Genomic DNA, 16,922 nt, shown 5'->3' on the forward strand with positions numbered 1-16,922 from the left:
GCTGCCGAGGCACGTGTTATTGTTACCAGCAGTCTCTCTCTCTCTCTCTCTCTCTCTCTCTCGAGGACACTGTTGGTAACAGTAACACGTGCTTCGGCAGCGAAAACGAAGGAAGAGTAATTGGACAAAGTGTGTGTGTGTGTGTGTGTGTGTGTCATAAAATCGCAGGCTCAATAATTTCACATTATCTTCATGTGAAATAATTTGTGCCTTGTGATTCGCATGCGGAGAAGGCCAACTCGCAAGTTAAGGCGGGCTCACAGGTATCAATATGAGACTGAAATTGCAAGTCACTAAAAGTATCGACTGAGCCCTTCTAGTCGGAGTGATTGTAAGCAAACAGTTACCCAACAAGTTCTTTTCCTCTGGTGACGATGACGATTGCGATCCAATCAAATCAGCACAAATTTTCAATTCTCACTCTGCATAATGGGAAGCAGTCATAGGAGAGTGGCAGCTATCTCATCGAACGCTTATTTGTATAAGTTATTATTATTATTTTTTTTTTTTTGGTGTAGAATTCACTTTTAGGGTTCCAGATTTGCTCTTTTTTCCTCACCAACTCCAAAATCTTTTCTACATCGATACAACATTTTCAAACCTTTCTCTTTGATGTCACAACGTAAACAAAATCGCAGATGGACTGAACTGTTTTGCGACTAGTTTTCCCTTAAGCAAGGCACCGATATTCAGTCGGAAACTCTACCGACTTGCAAACTGACGTGTGAACGCGCCTTTACTTCGCAACTCAAGGATTTCACACTACACTGGCGTGTGACAGCCATGACGTCACGAAAATGACGTCGTCGGAGAGCCACACGTAAACATTACACGCTACACACAACACGGAACCTCCCAGCTCTACATATATTCCACAATGAACTCATTCGTCAAGACCTTCATGGTGGCATCCGTGTGCGTGGCCCTGGCCGGTGTAATCATTCAGGAGGTCATAGAGAGGCACAAAGCTGAAATATCACAGATACTCGACGAAAATCCGAGTCTGAAAGTCGCTTCCGAAACAGCGCAAGAAATCTTTCCGGTGTTCAGGTTTCTCCGTCCCATATTCACATACTTTCCTTCCCTCCGTAAAGTGTTATCATTCTTACAACCTACACCTGAGTCAACGCCCACCACAGGCAGTACATCCCACACAACCCCTCCCACCAGCATCAAGAAGATGAAGGAAAAGCTTTTCACGCCTGAGCAACTCAAGGCGTATGACGGGAAGGACGGCAACAAGGGACCCTACCTTGCCATTCTAGGCCGCGTGTATAATGTGAGGAAGGGCAAGAAACACTATGGGCCAGGAGGAGGCTACGAATTCTTCTCAGGTATGGTTTGTTTGGGACTAAGTGAAAGTGGCTCGTATTCTTATTCTTCTGTTACTAAATCATTCACTTTTTAGCTGACAAGATTTTCTCTATCTCTACTACCGTACCTCCTATGCACAAGACAAGTAGTGTTGTCATTACCGGTATAGCACTACCAAAAAAGAAACAAGCAGATAATGTATCATGATGTAATCACACATGAAAGTAATTAAATCTGGTTATATATGATTTTTTATCTTGATGGCATTTCGTACGCCTACTCTACAAACAGACGATGCCTCCAACCATGACTTTAAGAGAGAGCTGTTCAAGATGTAGATTTCACAATGGTTGGCTAGTGTGCCATCTCCAAGATGGTATGTAGAGCTACTATCAAAACTCAAGGTTTATGACAGTAATATTGTCAACTTGGCTGATGAACTGACAGACAACTCCAAAAGACTATAAAAAAACACCCAGCACAAAAACTCAACCTGGAATGCAATTACTACAGTATAAAATTAAAAGGTGACATACAACCAATTCCTTTGTTGCCTATTATTTTATACTAATCATTGCATTCCTTGGTAAGTTGTTGTGTTGGTATCTTTTATAATCTTCTGGTGTCATCTGTCAGTTCATCAGCCAAGTTGACAATACTACTGCCATAAATCTTGAGTTTCAATGGTAGTTCTACATGCCATTTTAGTGATGCCACACTAGTTAGGCAACCATTGTGAAGTCTATATCTTGAACATCTCTCTTGAAATTGTGGTTGGTGGCATCATCTATGATGAAAAATGATAAGGCATTAGTTAGTTGGTTCTTTATGTTTCTCTACAATATATGAAGTATTTGTTTCAGCTTCTCACTTAATGATTAGGCAGTTTTATTTTACAAGTGCATAAAGATATTTTAATACCTATTTTATCATTTGAAACATTTAGGTCTCATCAAATTGAATATTTTGAAGCCAATGCATCTTCCTTGAATGAATCCTGATGTCAGTAGGTAATGAATTTTGAAATTTTACCAACAGTTAGTCTTGATCTACATGCTGCTAGAGACGATGCAGGACAGCTATGCTAACAGTCATTTCGTACCAACCTTGCTCATGCTTTAGTTTTATTGGAGTTTTTGACAATACCTACATGTCAAGTAGTTACAAACATTGCTGATTTCTAGATCTTACTATTTAGAGAATAGTATCAAATTGTAAAATGGCAACTTAATGTAATATTTCCTATTATATTTTGTATTTCCTAATACACAAGTTTAGGGATCTAATGGGAAGGAAATAAAGGAAAGCAGATACTATCTAACCCTAACCAGAGGCTTTGATTCATCAACCCCTTCAAGATAATTGCTGTTCATGTGACAAAGAGCACTTTTCAAAACTAATTCTGAGCAAGCATTGTGGCCTCCTAAGCATTTATCCATTCTGAACTCCCTTAAATGGTATAATGAACTTGAAAGACAATGATGTATAGCAAATATATAATTCCAGTATGGGAATTTGTAAAATATTAGGTAAATCTGTATTGGATGCTTATAAGGTAATTGAGTTTTCCATCATCTGAATCTTATGCACTTTATATTTCTGCCCAGAATCATGCCAATTTTGTTCTTCAACTTGCCAAACACTCTTTTATAAATAGAAAATGTCAATCTTTCAAACTAAACTCTCCTCAAGACTTCTAGTAGCTATCTGTCCAAAAACATCTCCAATAACTTTACTTCTTCATCTTTCTCTCTCCTTTATTTCATCTTGATGGCACCACTACTGTCACATTTGTCTCTAAAACTGAACTCTTCTCTCAAACCTTTGGTAATAACTTTACCTTGGATGATTCTGAGCTTGTCCTTCCTTCTCCTCCTTCTAACTATTTCATGCCATCAATTAAAATTCTTCATAATGATGTTTTCCATGCCCTTGCTGGCCTAAACCCTTGGAAGACTTATGGACCTGATGTGGTCCCTCATATTGTTCTCGATAACTGTGCCTCTGTACTTGCACCTTGCCTGGCCCAACTTTTCTAACTCTGTCTATCTACTTTTACCTCTCCTTCTTGCTGGAAGTTTACTTACATTCAACCTATTCCTAAAAAGGGTGAGTGTTTTTATTCCTCAAACTACCACCGTATTGCTTTAATATCTTGCTTGTGTACAGTTTCTTAATCTATTCTTAATAAGAAGATTCTTAAACATCTGTCACTTCACAAACTTCTATCTGATCTCCAGTATGGCTTCCATCAAGGCTGCTCTACTGGTGATCTTCTGGCTTTCTTTACTGATTCTTAGTCATCCTCTTTTACAGATTTCGGTGAAACTTTTGCTGTAGCGTTAGACATATCAAAAGCTTTTGATAGAGTCTGGCATAAAGCTTTGATCTCAAAATTATCCTCTTATGGTTTATATGCTTCTCTCTGCAACTTTATCTCAAGTATCCTTTCTGAATGTTCTATTACAGCTGTGGTAGATGGCCACTGTTCTCCTAAATCTATTAACAGTGGTGTTCCTCAGGGTTCTGTCCTGCCACCCACTCTCTTTCTATTATTCATTAATGATCCTAACCAAACTTCTTGCCCTATCCACCCTTACACTGATGATACCACCCTACACTTTTCCACATCTTTTCAGAGACAACCATCCTTTCAGGAAGTCAACAGATCATGTTGGGATGCCACAGAATGCCTTATTTCAGATCTTTCTAAGATTTCCGATTGGGGCAGAGAAAACTTAGTAGTGTTCCTCCATCTATCAACTCAACACAACCTTCAGGATAACTATCTCCTCTTCAATAACACTCTACTGTCTTTCTCTTCCACACTGGCTTGTCCTTTACTCATAATGTAAACTGGAAACTTTGCATCTCATCTCTTGTTAAAACAGCTATTATGAAATTAGATGTTCTGAGGCATCTCTGCCAGCTTTTCTCAACCTATTAACTGCTTGCTCTGTACAAGGGCCTCATCCATCCATGTATGAAGTACTCTTTACATGTAAGGGGAGGTTTCCACTCACACCATTCTATTAGATAGAATGGAATCAAAAATATTTTGTCCCATCAACTCCCCTCTTCTGACTGATTGTCTTCAACCTCTTTCTTATCACCAAAATGTTGCATCTCTTGGTATTTTCATGCTAACTGCTCTTCTGATCTTGCTAACAGCATGCCTCCTTCCTCCTGCAACCTCATTGCACAAGGCTTTCTTCCTCCTTTCACCACTATTCTGTCATCCACCACCTAGTGTTTGTTGCTTCACTCAGGTAACAAACATGAGGTGTACCTTAAATAGTTTATAGTATATCTGTAAGCTATTTTCACGCTGGGTGGTAACCTTACAACCAACCCCACCCTGTGGGTGGTTGGCCTCTCCCAGGGTGTGAGGTCATAAAACTTTGCCCGAGCTATTCTCTACATTCCTCCTTCTTTTCTCTATTTTCTATTTCATAGGAGTGGGTTTGCAGAGATTCCACAGTCGTGCATCCGACCTTCAGTCTCTGTGCCACTTCTCCTCCCTCTGGTTGATGCGACCCAGAACTTTTTTTTTTTTTTTTCTTCTTCTTTCCCTTTCTTTCTCGCAATCCCACGTTGTGTAGGCAGGACAAAGGGATGAATGGTGGCAGCGATTTTTTCCTTCTTTTCTTTTGCCACTGCTACTGTCAGGTCCCCCATGTAATTGGCGACCTGGGGTATACCATAATAATTGCCTTGCCTGGTGTTGCGGCTCCTCCAGGTGGACCTTTTATTCCGCTGTGTTTTCTCTTTTTTATGGAGTTTCATTTTATTTAATTTTCCTCATTACCCTTAGTGGTGATGTTCACCCTAATCCCGGTCCTCGTAATAACTGTTGTAAGGCCTTATACATTAATATTCGGGGCCTAAAGGCCAACTTGCAAGACGTTGCAGTTGCGTCCTCCAAATATGATATAATTTTTGTTCAGAGACTCTTGTTTCGAGCTTCAGGCATGTTTCTGAGATTCTGATTCCTAATTTCAAGAGGCCTCTTCTTCTGAGGCGTGATTCTATCCCTAGAGCTCGGGGGATGTGTATATACTTACGTCCAGCATGCAGCGCTTCACGCATTACCAAATTTGAGTGTGGCTGTCATGAAATGATGCTGGTTAAAATTTGCAGTCGTTTTAATAACTACTATATCTTCTCTGTATATAGAAATCCCGATCTTGATGATTCTATTTATGACTGTTTGCTAAATTCTATGGCATCTATTCAAGAATCAGACCCTAAAGCTTCCTTTGTTTTTGTTGGTGATGTTAATGCACATCATCAGGATTGGTTGAACTCCGTTTCTCAAACAAATCAACATGGTCGGGCTGCTCTAGATTTTAGTAACCTCACCGGTTGTGAGCAGATCGTTCATAGCCCAACTCACGTCTCGGGTAATTGCCTTGATCTTCTTTTACAGACGCCCCTCTGCAGTAACTTTGCAGGTCGTCCCTCCCCTTGGTAGCACAGACCACTCTGGCTTGTCTTTCAATATTCAAACTTCATTTCCTATTCCGGACGAGCCAATATCGCGGAAAGTATTTCTAAAGTCACGAGCCAATTGGACTGGTGTCATTGCCGATTTTAACAACATTGTATGGCGGGAAATTTTACATTCTGATAGTCCAATTGATTCCCTTAACAGTGTTTTACTTAACATTAGTGAAAGAAGAATTCCTTCTAAAATAATTCGAAGTCGTCGCAAGGACAGTGCCTGGTTTAATGATGACTGCAGGCGTGCTCAGCGTGGAAAACAGGTTGCTTATTGTGAATGGTCCCGACTGCGTTCACCTGAATCATGGGAAAATTACGTTCGTCTGCGTTTATTTGCCCAACGTACATATTCTAGCGCACAGGATGAGTACAATGAACACCTTAAAAATGTTCTGATTGGCACCTCCCAACCACACTCATGGTGGTCAGCTTTAAAGCAATCACTCTTTGGTGTGGACTCAAGTTTACCTCCTCTGTCATGTACTGACGGTTCAATCTGCCATAATTCTAAGGACAAAGCCAATCTTTTAGCTTCCGTTTTAACTCGAAACAAAGTGATGAAGAGTTTGATCTGCCGCCGTCTTGTCCCCAGGACATTAAATTACACTCCATTGCCTTTAAGTCCTCCGAAATCTTAAGATATCTTAATGAGTTAGACTCATTCGGGGGTTGTGATCCTTTGGGTTTTCTGCCTCTTTTTTACAAAAAGATTGCTTCTCCTCTCGCTCCAAAATTGGCAGTTATTTTTAGAGCTCTTTTTCGTAAGGGTTCTTTTCCGGTATGCTGGCGTACTGCAAATGTTACCCCTATTCCAAAGGGATCTTCATCCTCCATTCACCCCGGTGACTATAGACCCATTTCCATAACCCCGGTGTTATCTAAGATTTTTGAGCGCCTGCTGCCAAGCGTCTCAATCGTTTTTTAGATATTAATAATTTGTTGCCATCTAGTCAGTTTGGTTTTAGAAAAGGTCTCAGTACTTCTGATGCTCTCGTTTGCATAACGCACGACATGCAAGCTGCCCTTGATGCTGGTCATGAATCTAGAGTAATTTCACTTGATTTTAGTTCTGCATTTGATCGTGTTAATCATAGAGCCCTTTTATCGAAAGTTAGATCTATTGGTATTGGTGGCCGCGTCCATCAAGTTCTGTCAGAGTTCCTAACGAGTCGAAGGCAGCGTGTGACTGTTGATGGCTGCCTTAGTTCTTTTAGTCCAGTTGTATCCGGTGTTCCGCAGGGAAGTGTTCTGGGACCTCTTCTTTTTATTATTTATACATCTGACATGTGGTGTGGGATTGAATCTAATATGGTTGCTTATGCTGATGACACCACTATATATGCGACAATTCCTTCCCCACAGGATAGGCAGAGAGTCGCTAATGTACTCACTCAAGATGTTTCAAGGATTCTGTCATGGTGTGATCGGTGGGGTATGAAACTGAACCCGAGTAAATCCCATAGTATGGTTATTAGCAGATCAAGGACACCTTTCCCAGTTCACCCTGATATTGTTGTCAACGAAGTACCTATTCCTAATTGTTCGTCTCTGAAGTTACTCAGAGTCACCCTTGATCCCAAACTTACTTTTGAGTTGCACTTGCGTTCACTTGCATCATCAGTCTCATGTAAAGTTGGTTTGTTACGCAAATGTAGGCGGATATATTCCTCTGATGATATTGTAAGAAATTGCTTTTACTCTTTCATACTGCCTCATTTTGAATATTGTCACTCTGTGTGGATCTCTGCAGCAGAGTCTCACTTAAAGCTTTTAGATAGAGCATTCAACCAGATTAAATTTCTTCTTCCTAATCTTGAGATTAATCTTCGGCATCGTCGTTTGGTTGGATCATTGTCCTATTTCTTCAAAATCATGTCTAATTCCAACCACCCGTTGCATTGTCATTTGCCTGCCCCTTCACTACCAGCACGTGCTACAAGACAATCCTTGATCATGAATGACCGTTCCTTGTCTGTGAATCGATGTAATACTTCACAATTTTCCCGGTGTTTTATCCCAGTATCTGCTAGACTCTGGAATACAATTCCCAACGAGATTGTTAATTCTAGTAACATTGAAGCATTTAAAAACGTGTGAATACCTTTCTTCTCTCTGAACTCACTACCTCTTAGATCTCTACCAATCTTCCTATTCTGTTGTTCATTCCTGTTACTTCCTTTCACTTATCGGTGAGGTGCCGCCCACTGGGCCTTTGGGTTTATGCAGTTATGCTTTCCAGTGGGTCGCCTTCATTGACCTCATAATAATAATAATAATAATATTATTATTAATAAAGAATAATTTGTGTTTATCTGCATTGCTTTAAACTAAATTTGATGATTTTAGATTTAGTCTTTTCCCACTATTTTTTGTCATCATGATTGGCAATGTATTAAGTGTATGGTGAGGCGGGGAGGCCGCCTCACACTCTGAGGCGGTGTTTTCTCGGACTTTTCTCACACAGTTCACACTTTCAGATTTATTTTTGTTTGCAATGTCTTTTCATATTATATGATTTTTACTATTGCTTTAGGTTTTGTTTTTTGTGAAGTGGTACCATAAAAGGGGTAATTTTTTTGAGATTTTCACAGAATATAATCATTATATATAAATACATGGTGTATGTAATACTTTGTCTCATTGTAGGATTAAAAATGTAGAGAAAGTGATCAGTTTTTATCAAGCATCTGTTATGAACATCCATGTTGTACAGTGGCAGTATTTAGAATATTCTTTTTTATCTCACTGTACTTACATTTAGAAAATGTATATTAAAGAAGTTTTGATATTTGCAATCTGGTAAAGGCAGTGTTATTACATTATGCCAGATATGATCAATTTTGTTATAATAAGTCCAAGATTTTAAAGCTATGGCTTCATGCTTCAGGCCGAGATGCAAGTCGGGCATACGTCAGTGGGGACTTCACAGAGGCCGGCCTGATTGATGATGTGTCAGGACTGTCCAGCACTGATTACATTGGTCTTGATGAGTGGGTCAAGTTCTACAATACAGACTACAAATATGTAGGTAAGCACTTTCTGTAGAAAAAAAAAAAAAATTAAATGAATAAATTGACAACATTTCTTTTTATATCAAAGAAATGTGTCAGTGTTATGCTCTTCAGATTACATAATTCAGTAGTATTACTGTGATTTAATATTTGACAAGATGTTAAATTACAGTACAGTGCTGTACTTGGTACTTGATCTTATTTATATTTTGTACCCTTTGGCTTGCTGTATTATTAGAGATTGTTATGATAATATAATATTTTTCCCACACTCTCCATATATCTATCTATCTTTTTCTCTGATGATTTATCCTCTCTGGTAATGCTTCCTAAAATGGTGACTACAGCAGGAAAACCTCTGTCTACCTCACCACACCAAAACATTGTCTGTCTTCTTACTTGTTCAAGTTCTCTTACCATCTTTTCACAAATGCACTCTTCCGCTTATATTTTTCTACCTTCCAAAAGGCCTTCTACTATTATGTGATCCTACTCACTAAGCACTCTTATTTTAGGAAAGCTGATTGGTCGGTATTATGATGAAAATGGAGAACCAACACCTTACTATTATGATACACAGAGGTGGATAGCTCAAGCATTTGCTGAGAAGGAAAATGATAACCAGGAAAAAAAAATGTTCCCTCCATGTAATTCAGAGTGGAATCCTGAAACTGGATCAAGACTGTGGTGCACCAAAAGAAGGTAAGGGATACAGGTAGCCTTAGATGCCAAACAGTGACCAGTCAGGCCTATAGTGACAGGGCAGTCAAGGCTGACCAAGATCCAATTTGCCCTTGGTTGCCTTGGTCTGATCAGTAACATGGACAGTCTCATGTTCAGTAATCAGAATAGAACAAAAAATAATGGGTTTAGGCTTACTGAAATAATATCTAAAAAAAAAGATAGAAAGGAGTCAGTGGTAGATGAATAGAATAGAATCAGTAATCAAGTTGTCAGTCCATCATTGGGAAGCTTTAAAAAGATAAGTCATTCATGGATGGGGTTGATAGATGGAATTAGATAAATCTGTTTCATGCTGAGATTGCTATTTGTAAGTTTCCAATGACTCAGGATTTCTGTGATGCCATTGAGTATAACAGTCTTTAGTTTAGTATGTGGTGTGTGCTTCAGAAAACTTCTTCAGTGGCTCAAGTATATAACAATATTTTCTCCCCTTGTACTGTTCATGAGTCTCATTCTTGCTTGCACAAGTCCTCTATGGCTGTCAAAAAATATTACTTCTTCTAATGGGTGCAATAATTATTGACTATAAAGTAGATTTAGAAGCAGTACTAGACTAGACATTGAGACTAATGTAAGTGTAATGAAATTGATTTTATTTTATTTACCAACTGTCAGTTTTGCTCTTGTGGAACCAGGAGTAGCATTACATTTTATTTACTGTCTGTCTTCTTTGTCCCTCATGCAATAAGCAACAACTGTGTGCATCCCCAGTGGTGGTATTGAGCGGGACTGGGTTGGGGTGCCCAGGAAGCTCTTCATGCCAGGCCAGAGCAAATCAAGGTGTGCCTGTGTGAAGAATTTTGGTCCTCCTTCTCATGACCCAAAGAGGATCAACCATGACAGAGGGGATCTAGACCATCCAAACCTGCAGGAATATCCAAAATGTGTGCCTGACCAGCCTGAGTGTTATGTGAAGCTTGATTAGCCTTGCTGCAGAATGGTATGTGTTCACAGATGTTTGTGCATGTTGTTTAACATAATTTAATTCCCTATTCTGAAAATATTGGTAAAGTGTGAATTTATAAAGTAGAAATTTCACTGCTATGAAAATATAGAAAAAATTATCATACTGTTAATATCTCTTGTAGAGTACATATACTAACCCTATTTAAGAAGTAGGAAGGCACTGCAATATTTCATCTATAAAACTACTTATTCATTTGCTCAATTTTCCTCAGGAGTCTACCAGAATCTTATATACATTACAAAATCACGAACTACAATAGAAAAGAAGCAAAAGAAGTCTGGAAGATAAAGATGAAGAGATGGAGGAAATTTGAAATTTTTGAGCAGTCTCATAACAAATTGTGCTTTAAAGAAGATATTAGCCTCTTAGTACCTTATCTAGCAGTTTTAAGTTGACTCATGACAAAACTGCTCAAGTAACTGGAGATTCATTTTGTACTGGATGCAGACCATACTAGTTGGTTGTATACTTCGTGATGTCATCTGTTTCTGAGGACTGTAGTCACAAACATTCCAGTGCCTGTATGTTTGGTTCTTGCACTAGGCTCTTGGAAAATTATTTGAGTTTTCAAGAATGTTTTCATAATTCTGGTGGTAGCTCAATAAGAATTCAGCATCATTAAGAGGAGGAAGTATCATAATGATCTCAGTAATCACCTCTATGGACTTTATGGACTGGCACATGAGGTGCACCTCATGGCTAGTTTCTAAATTAACTTGTATTTCCATGTCCTGCAGCTTTACTCCAGCAGTCAATAGCAAACATCCATATACAGCCCATATTCTAAAACACTTCCATGCTGCACCTCCACTACTTTCAAAAGGCTTTAGTCAAAGTTACACAGGTTTTCAAGAATGTTTCTATGATTCTAGTGACAGGTTAACAAGATTTCTACATTATTTATTAACAGAAAAAAACACTCATGAGAACCTGATAAATTATCTCCGGCCTTTGAAAACAGTTGTGGTTAGAGAGCAAAACATTTCAGAATACAGGCTTGGATTGCCTAGACTGTACCTGAATGTCTTGTAGGAAAAAAAAATGAACTGCTTACTGAATGGGAATGGTAGAATAAAAAAAAATGCTCATATTGTTCTGAAATGTTTTTGCGTTTTCAAAAGCTTCTGGTGGATGTCAGTTATATTTTCAAGAGTGTTTTCATGATTATAATGATTGTGTAAAAGAGTCTGCACCACCAATAAAAAATCATGGTGAAGGCTCAAGATACTTTTGAAAATACAAACATGAATGAATACCACCAATAAGAACTTGTGAATAAATGATGCAGAATAATAAGGAAACACAGTTATCCACAGGAAATTGTTTGACAGCTGTTTCCTCATTCAGTCATCGGCATGTCTTAGAACCCCTTATTGAAGAAAACTAAATATAGCTATTATTCATCCCACAAACCATGGCCTTAATAGGTACCTGGCTATAAATAACTTAAAGCAATAGGAATAACACTTGGGCAGTTGGCATGGGTATTTTGTACAAAAAGTATCCAGCCTACCTTAGTGGCTGTTTGCTATAAAAGAATTGTGTGATAGTGCACATCCAAGATACAATGTGATGGCATGCCAATAATATCTTGAGCTTTCTGTGTTGGTTTAAGTGTGTCTTGTGTGCTGCCAGTTATTACAAATGTTCCCAGGAGTTAATATTGCACAGGCACAAATGTGGAAATGAGCAGTTATAAATCTCCTTATACATGCATGAAATATAATGGTGCCTTTGTAGTGATTCCTCCCCCCTCCCCCCCCCCTCTCTCTCTCTCTCTCTCTCTCTCTCTCTCTCTCTCTCTCTCTCTCTCTCTCTCTCTCTCTCTCTCTCTCTCTCTCAATTGTACAGTATATTTAAACAAATTGACACTTGGACTATTCTTTATTTTTGTAGAAGTGTAGTATTTATTAATAAATGTTGTTTCATATCATATTTTACATCATACTGGAGTACATACAACCATATAATGTTCTTGTCCTTTTGTAATGTAGTGATTGTGTCTTTATCAAATTGATCATAACAAAATTATGTTTGTATCATCTTAATTATCATAGTAGCTATACAATGATATTTTGATAATCAGCGTCTGTTTTTTCACTGTACATGTTTTGATAAGCTTGAGTGGAAGATCAACTGTGCACCAAAGACAAATAAATGAATCAGTCATTGAGCAACAGACTTTGTTATTTGGACTATTTCTTGTCAGCCTCACCTCAGGCTTGCTAGATAACAGATAAAAAAAGCTGGACTATCCATAGATATGCCTGTAGTTTTACACATTTGCCATTGCATAACTTAAGACTGATGATTCTATACTAAAATAAAATTCATTTTTTAACTGTGCTTTTTTTTCTTAGAATTATGAACCCATGCCTCTCTGTAGACTTTATTGTTTATTTATTCATTTACTTTATTTTTTCTTATAGTAGAAGTGGATTGATTGACAGGGCCCTGGTCAAGTTCCACTGATAGAGTTGTGTGTCCTATGTTGTGTCAGAGGCTCAATTCTCATTTGCTCTCTCTCATGAGAGCTCATGAAAGCTTTTAAGAAGGAATTCTTTCCCACAAAACATTACTACTGTGCAAGTGATGTCAGAGAAGTTACAAATGAAGATACTATTAAGTTTATTTTGGATATTTGGAGCAATGAAGCCTTAAACTATTACATCAGGATTAAGAATTTTGAATGCCAGCTGTCAACGTTTGGTGCACAGCTGGAAAGGCCTTGCTTTTAACTTGCTATGGTTACATAACTAAATAACTAATATTGCTTTTGTAACATTATTTGATGCATCACAGAGCTACAAATTGTTTCTCTGTATTCAATACCATTTACTGTGGAAAACCTTACAATAATGATACATTTCGTGTTTCTAGGATACTGCCACAGCCATCAGCGGAAAAGATGAGGTAACCGTTAACCCATTAGTGCCCAAGTGTACTTTAAAGGACATAGATTGTGGTCTTTTTGTACACACCTCTCATTCTGTTCAAGAGGAAGATATGAAATTACCATTTGTTTCATAAACAAAGGAAGACTTGTGCTTCTCCTGACATGCATTACAGAAAATTAAAGTTATTGGGAACTCTAAGCTGGGAGACATTAAAGTGATAACTTCCCTGAAAGATGGAAGGCAGCTGCAGTTGCAGGAATCATTTCAACAAAAAGAGGTAAGCCTTTTGTAATCTCCCTTTTTGTTTCGTTCTTAGAAAAGTTTAAAGGCATGAAATTGTGTGTGTGAAAAGAATCTTGCAAAATATCTACATTATCTGTGTCATATACTGCTAGTGAACCTTGCAGGTACTTGTAAGTATATGTGAGGACTTCTCTAAGACATGGTGTGAAATATCACCTACCAAATAATAGTTTCTTCAATATTTATATATATATATATATATATATATATATATATATATATATATATATATATATATATATATATATATATATATATATATATATATATATATATATATATATATATATATATATATATATATATATATATATATATATATATATATATATATATAGAATCTTGAATCTCGATCGTAATTGGGACCCAAAATACTGATCGAGATTCGAAATATCGAGATGCGAAGTTAACTTCATATAGGAAAAATGCAATTGGGACCAAAACTTTGGCAACTAACCTATATCAAGTACACAAACTCTCAGGCTGACACCTAAAGTACTTACCACACTACACACTGCAGTTCATATAATAAAACTAATGAAATGTTACAATAAAACAACACATATTTACCTTATATTTATTGAAATAAAATTAGGGTGATTGATGGGGCTGGGCTGGTGGCTCGGCTACTGGGACTCACCACCTTCACTCCCTAATCTTGTCATGGCCTTGCGTATGTTCTCTCCACTGCAGCCAGCACCGTCAGTCTCTGCATTAAATCCTACAAATGGTGGTTCTTCTGGTAGTTCAGTGTCCAAAGCATCAAGGTCTATTGGTCCTTCGTCGTCGTCTTCTGTGACATTCTCGATGACCTCGGCGACTCGCTGCTGCATCTTGAATAACCTCGTTATAGTGGACTGTTTTTGTTCATTGACTTTACTGTTGTAAATGCCCATCATTTTTCTATTGAGATAATCAAATGCCTCCTGGAGAGTTTCATTCTCCACTTTTCCCTCCACAATATCCCTGGCCTTTGCCACAAGCCCCAGTGCCTCGGACAACTGTTGAACACTCAGGGAGGGAGGCTGTGACACGGTATCAGGCTGTTCCAATTCTTCCTCCATTACGTCTTCTTTAATTAAATTTTCGATTGCTTCACTTGCATCAACCTTTTCTCCTAATAACTCTTTCATCACATCATTCTCATTAACATCACAGAATCCAGGGGCAGGAACAGTTGTAATAGATGTCACAGCGTCAGCCAGTAGATCAGCTTGTTGAATTTGTGAGGAATCTGAAGAATTTTTCTCGGCTAGCAGATTTTCCCAGGCATGTCTGATAGTTGCATCTGATATGTTATTCCAAGCTTTCACCATTAAATCCACTGTATTCCGGATGTTGTTGGATTTCCAGAACTGCCTCACAAAAATAGCTCCTTTTGACGAAACGTCTTCCTCAGTGGCTTGGCGGCGGCTTGGGTGGCGGTGTCGGTGGCCTGGTTGGAGGTGGCGGACAGTTCACGATCACTTTCACTTTCATTTGTGGAGTTTTCGATCTCAACCAGCTCATCATTGCTATCTGTTTCATGTCGCATTTTGTCATGAAGGTACTTATAGTATAATAGCTTTACATTGGCTATTATTTCCTGGTCCAGGGGTTGTAATATGGAAGTAGTGTTTGGGGGCAAAAACACGACTTGAACACATGGATGCCTCCCTATGAGGAATTTTGCATGGCCAGGTGCATTGTCTAGAAAGAGAAGGATTTTGAAATCCAGGTTTAGTTCCTCACACTTTTCTTTGCATCAGGGACAAAGTATTTATCGAACCACTCGATAGAAAGTGCTGAGGTCATATAGGCTGAAGCTGTAGTCTCCCAATAAACATTCAGTTGTTGCATATCTGCGTGTTTATAAGGTCTAGGCCTTTTGTATTTGTGAATGATAAGAGGTTTCATTTTGTGGCTGCCAGAAGAATTACAAGTAAAAGAAAGCTGATACGTTCTTTGGACACTTTTACTCCTGGTGCTTGTTTTTCATTTTTAGAAATGAAGGTGGCTTTGGGAGAACGTTTCCAATAAAGGCCAGTCTCATCACCATTATATATCTGGTCTTTGCAATAGCCTCCATCTTCTATTATTTGTTTGACTATTGCGGGATAATTAGCAGCACTTTCACTATCAGCAGAAGATATCTCGCCTTGATACTGTGCATATTTAATGCCACACCGCTTCTTAAACTTCTGCAGCCACCCACAGAAGCATTAAATGCAGGTGGATTTTTTACTTGTTTTTTCTTGCAAACAGCCTGGTAGAATATCCTTGCCTGTTCACGCAGCTGAGGACCATTGATACTAGCTACCTCTCTTGCTCGTCGTTGAATCCACTTCACCAGATAATATTCCATTTCTGCCACTAGACGATTACTTTCATTATAAATACACGTGATGCGGCGCTGTCCAAGTGTGTTTCCTGTGAACAATTTTTTTGCCAATGTCACTGATTTTTTCACTTCATCTTTTTTGCTTTTCAATGTGGAAATAGTACTCTGAGGAATGCCAGTAAGTTTTTGTATTTCACTGACTCTATAGCCTTTCTCCAAGAGCTGCAACACTTTATCCTTGTCCTCTGCAGTGTATTTGTTCAGTTTTTTGCCCTTTCGATAATCACGTTTTTCACTTCCGCATTTTTTCACACTTTGTTGTCCTTTACACTCATTTTCGTTCTTATCCACCCCTTGGGCCCTTCCATTGGCTGCGGGAAACATGATGAATGGGATCCAGGTAGCCTGCCCGCACCCGTAAACGACCTTGACCGCACACACCGCACACACTGGTTTTAAACAGAGCGGGGGGAGGCCGCGTGTACTGATACACTCCACAAGCTGCCGCAAGGTGGGAGAGCAATCAAAACAATCGCATCGCGATGCGCCGCGTTTTTGATGAAAAAAAAAAAAAAAAACAGCAATCGAGATTTGTGTAATTTCATCGAGATGTGTGAACAGTGGGTTTTTTATGGTGCAATCGAGATGCGAAATATCGAGATGAGATTGATCGAGATTCGAGATTCTACTTATATATATATATATATATATATATATATATATATATATATATATATATATATATATATATATATATATATATAAATACAGGTAACTCTTGGTTTACGCATGTTTAATTTACACATTTTTGTTAATACGCGACCGAAAAAATATAATTAATTAAGTTTCCGCGATCAGTTTGT

General features: G+C 38.3%; 1 protein-coding gene across 1 annotated transcript; it reads left to right on the top strand.

Annotated features, from left to right (window-relative positions):
- Positions 1-794: 794 nt before the first annotated feature.
- On the top strand, positions 795-12,880 carry LOC123515099 (neuferricin-like). Its single transcript, XM_045273531.1, has 5 exons — positions 795-1,334; positions 8,705-8,845; positions 9,344-9,530; positions 10,284-10,512; positions 10,751-12,880. The coding sequence occupies exons 1-4, from the start codon at positions 878-880 to the stop codon at positions 10,495-10,497; spliced, it is 999 nt and encodes a 332-aa protein (XP_045129466.1). The 5' UTR covers positions 795-877; the 3' UTR covers positions 10,498-10,512; positions 10,751-12,880.
- The last annotated feature ends 4,042 nt before the right edge of the window (positions 12,881-16,922 follow it).

The sequence above is a fragment of the Portunus trituberculatus genome, chromosome 38, assembly GCF_017591435.1.
Source record: "Portunus trituberculatus isolate SZX2019 chromosome 38, ASM1759143v1, whole genome shotgun sequence".
Taxonomy (NCBI): Eukaryota; Metazoa; Arthropoda; class Malacostraca; order Decapoda; family Portunidae; genus Portunus; species Portunus trituberculatus.

What these genes read in the sequence shown, in the direction of transcription:
- LOC123515099 (XM_045273531.1), top strand. Translation starts at nt 878, where the DNA reads ATGAACTCATTCGTCAAGACCTTCATGGTGGCATCCGTGTGCGTGGCC. An exon ending in TACAGACTACAAATATGTAG is followed by an intron (nt 8,846 to 9,343) that starts GTAAGCACTTTC and finishes CTCTTATTTTAG; the next exon opens with GAAAGCTGATTGGTCGGTAT. An exon ending in CTGTGGTGCACCAAAAGAAG is followed by an intron (nt 9,531 to 10,283) that starts GTAAGGGATACA and finishes GTGCATCCCCAG; the next exon opens with TGGTGGTATTGAGCGGGACT.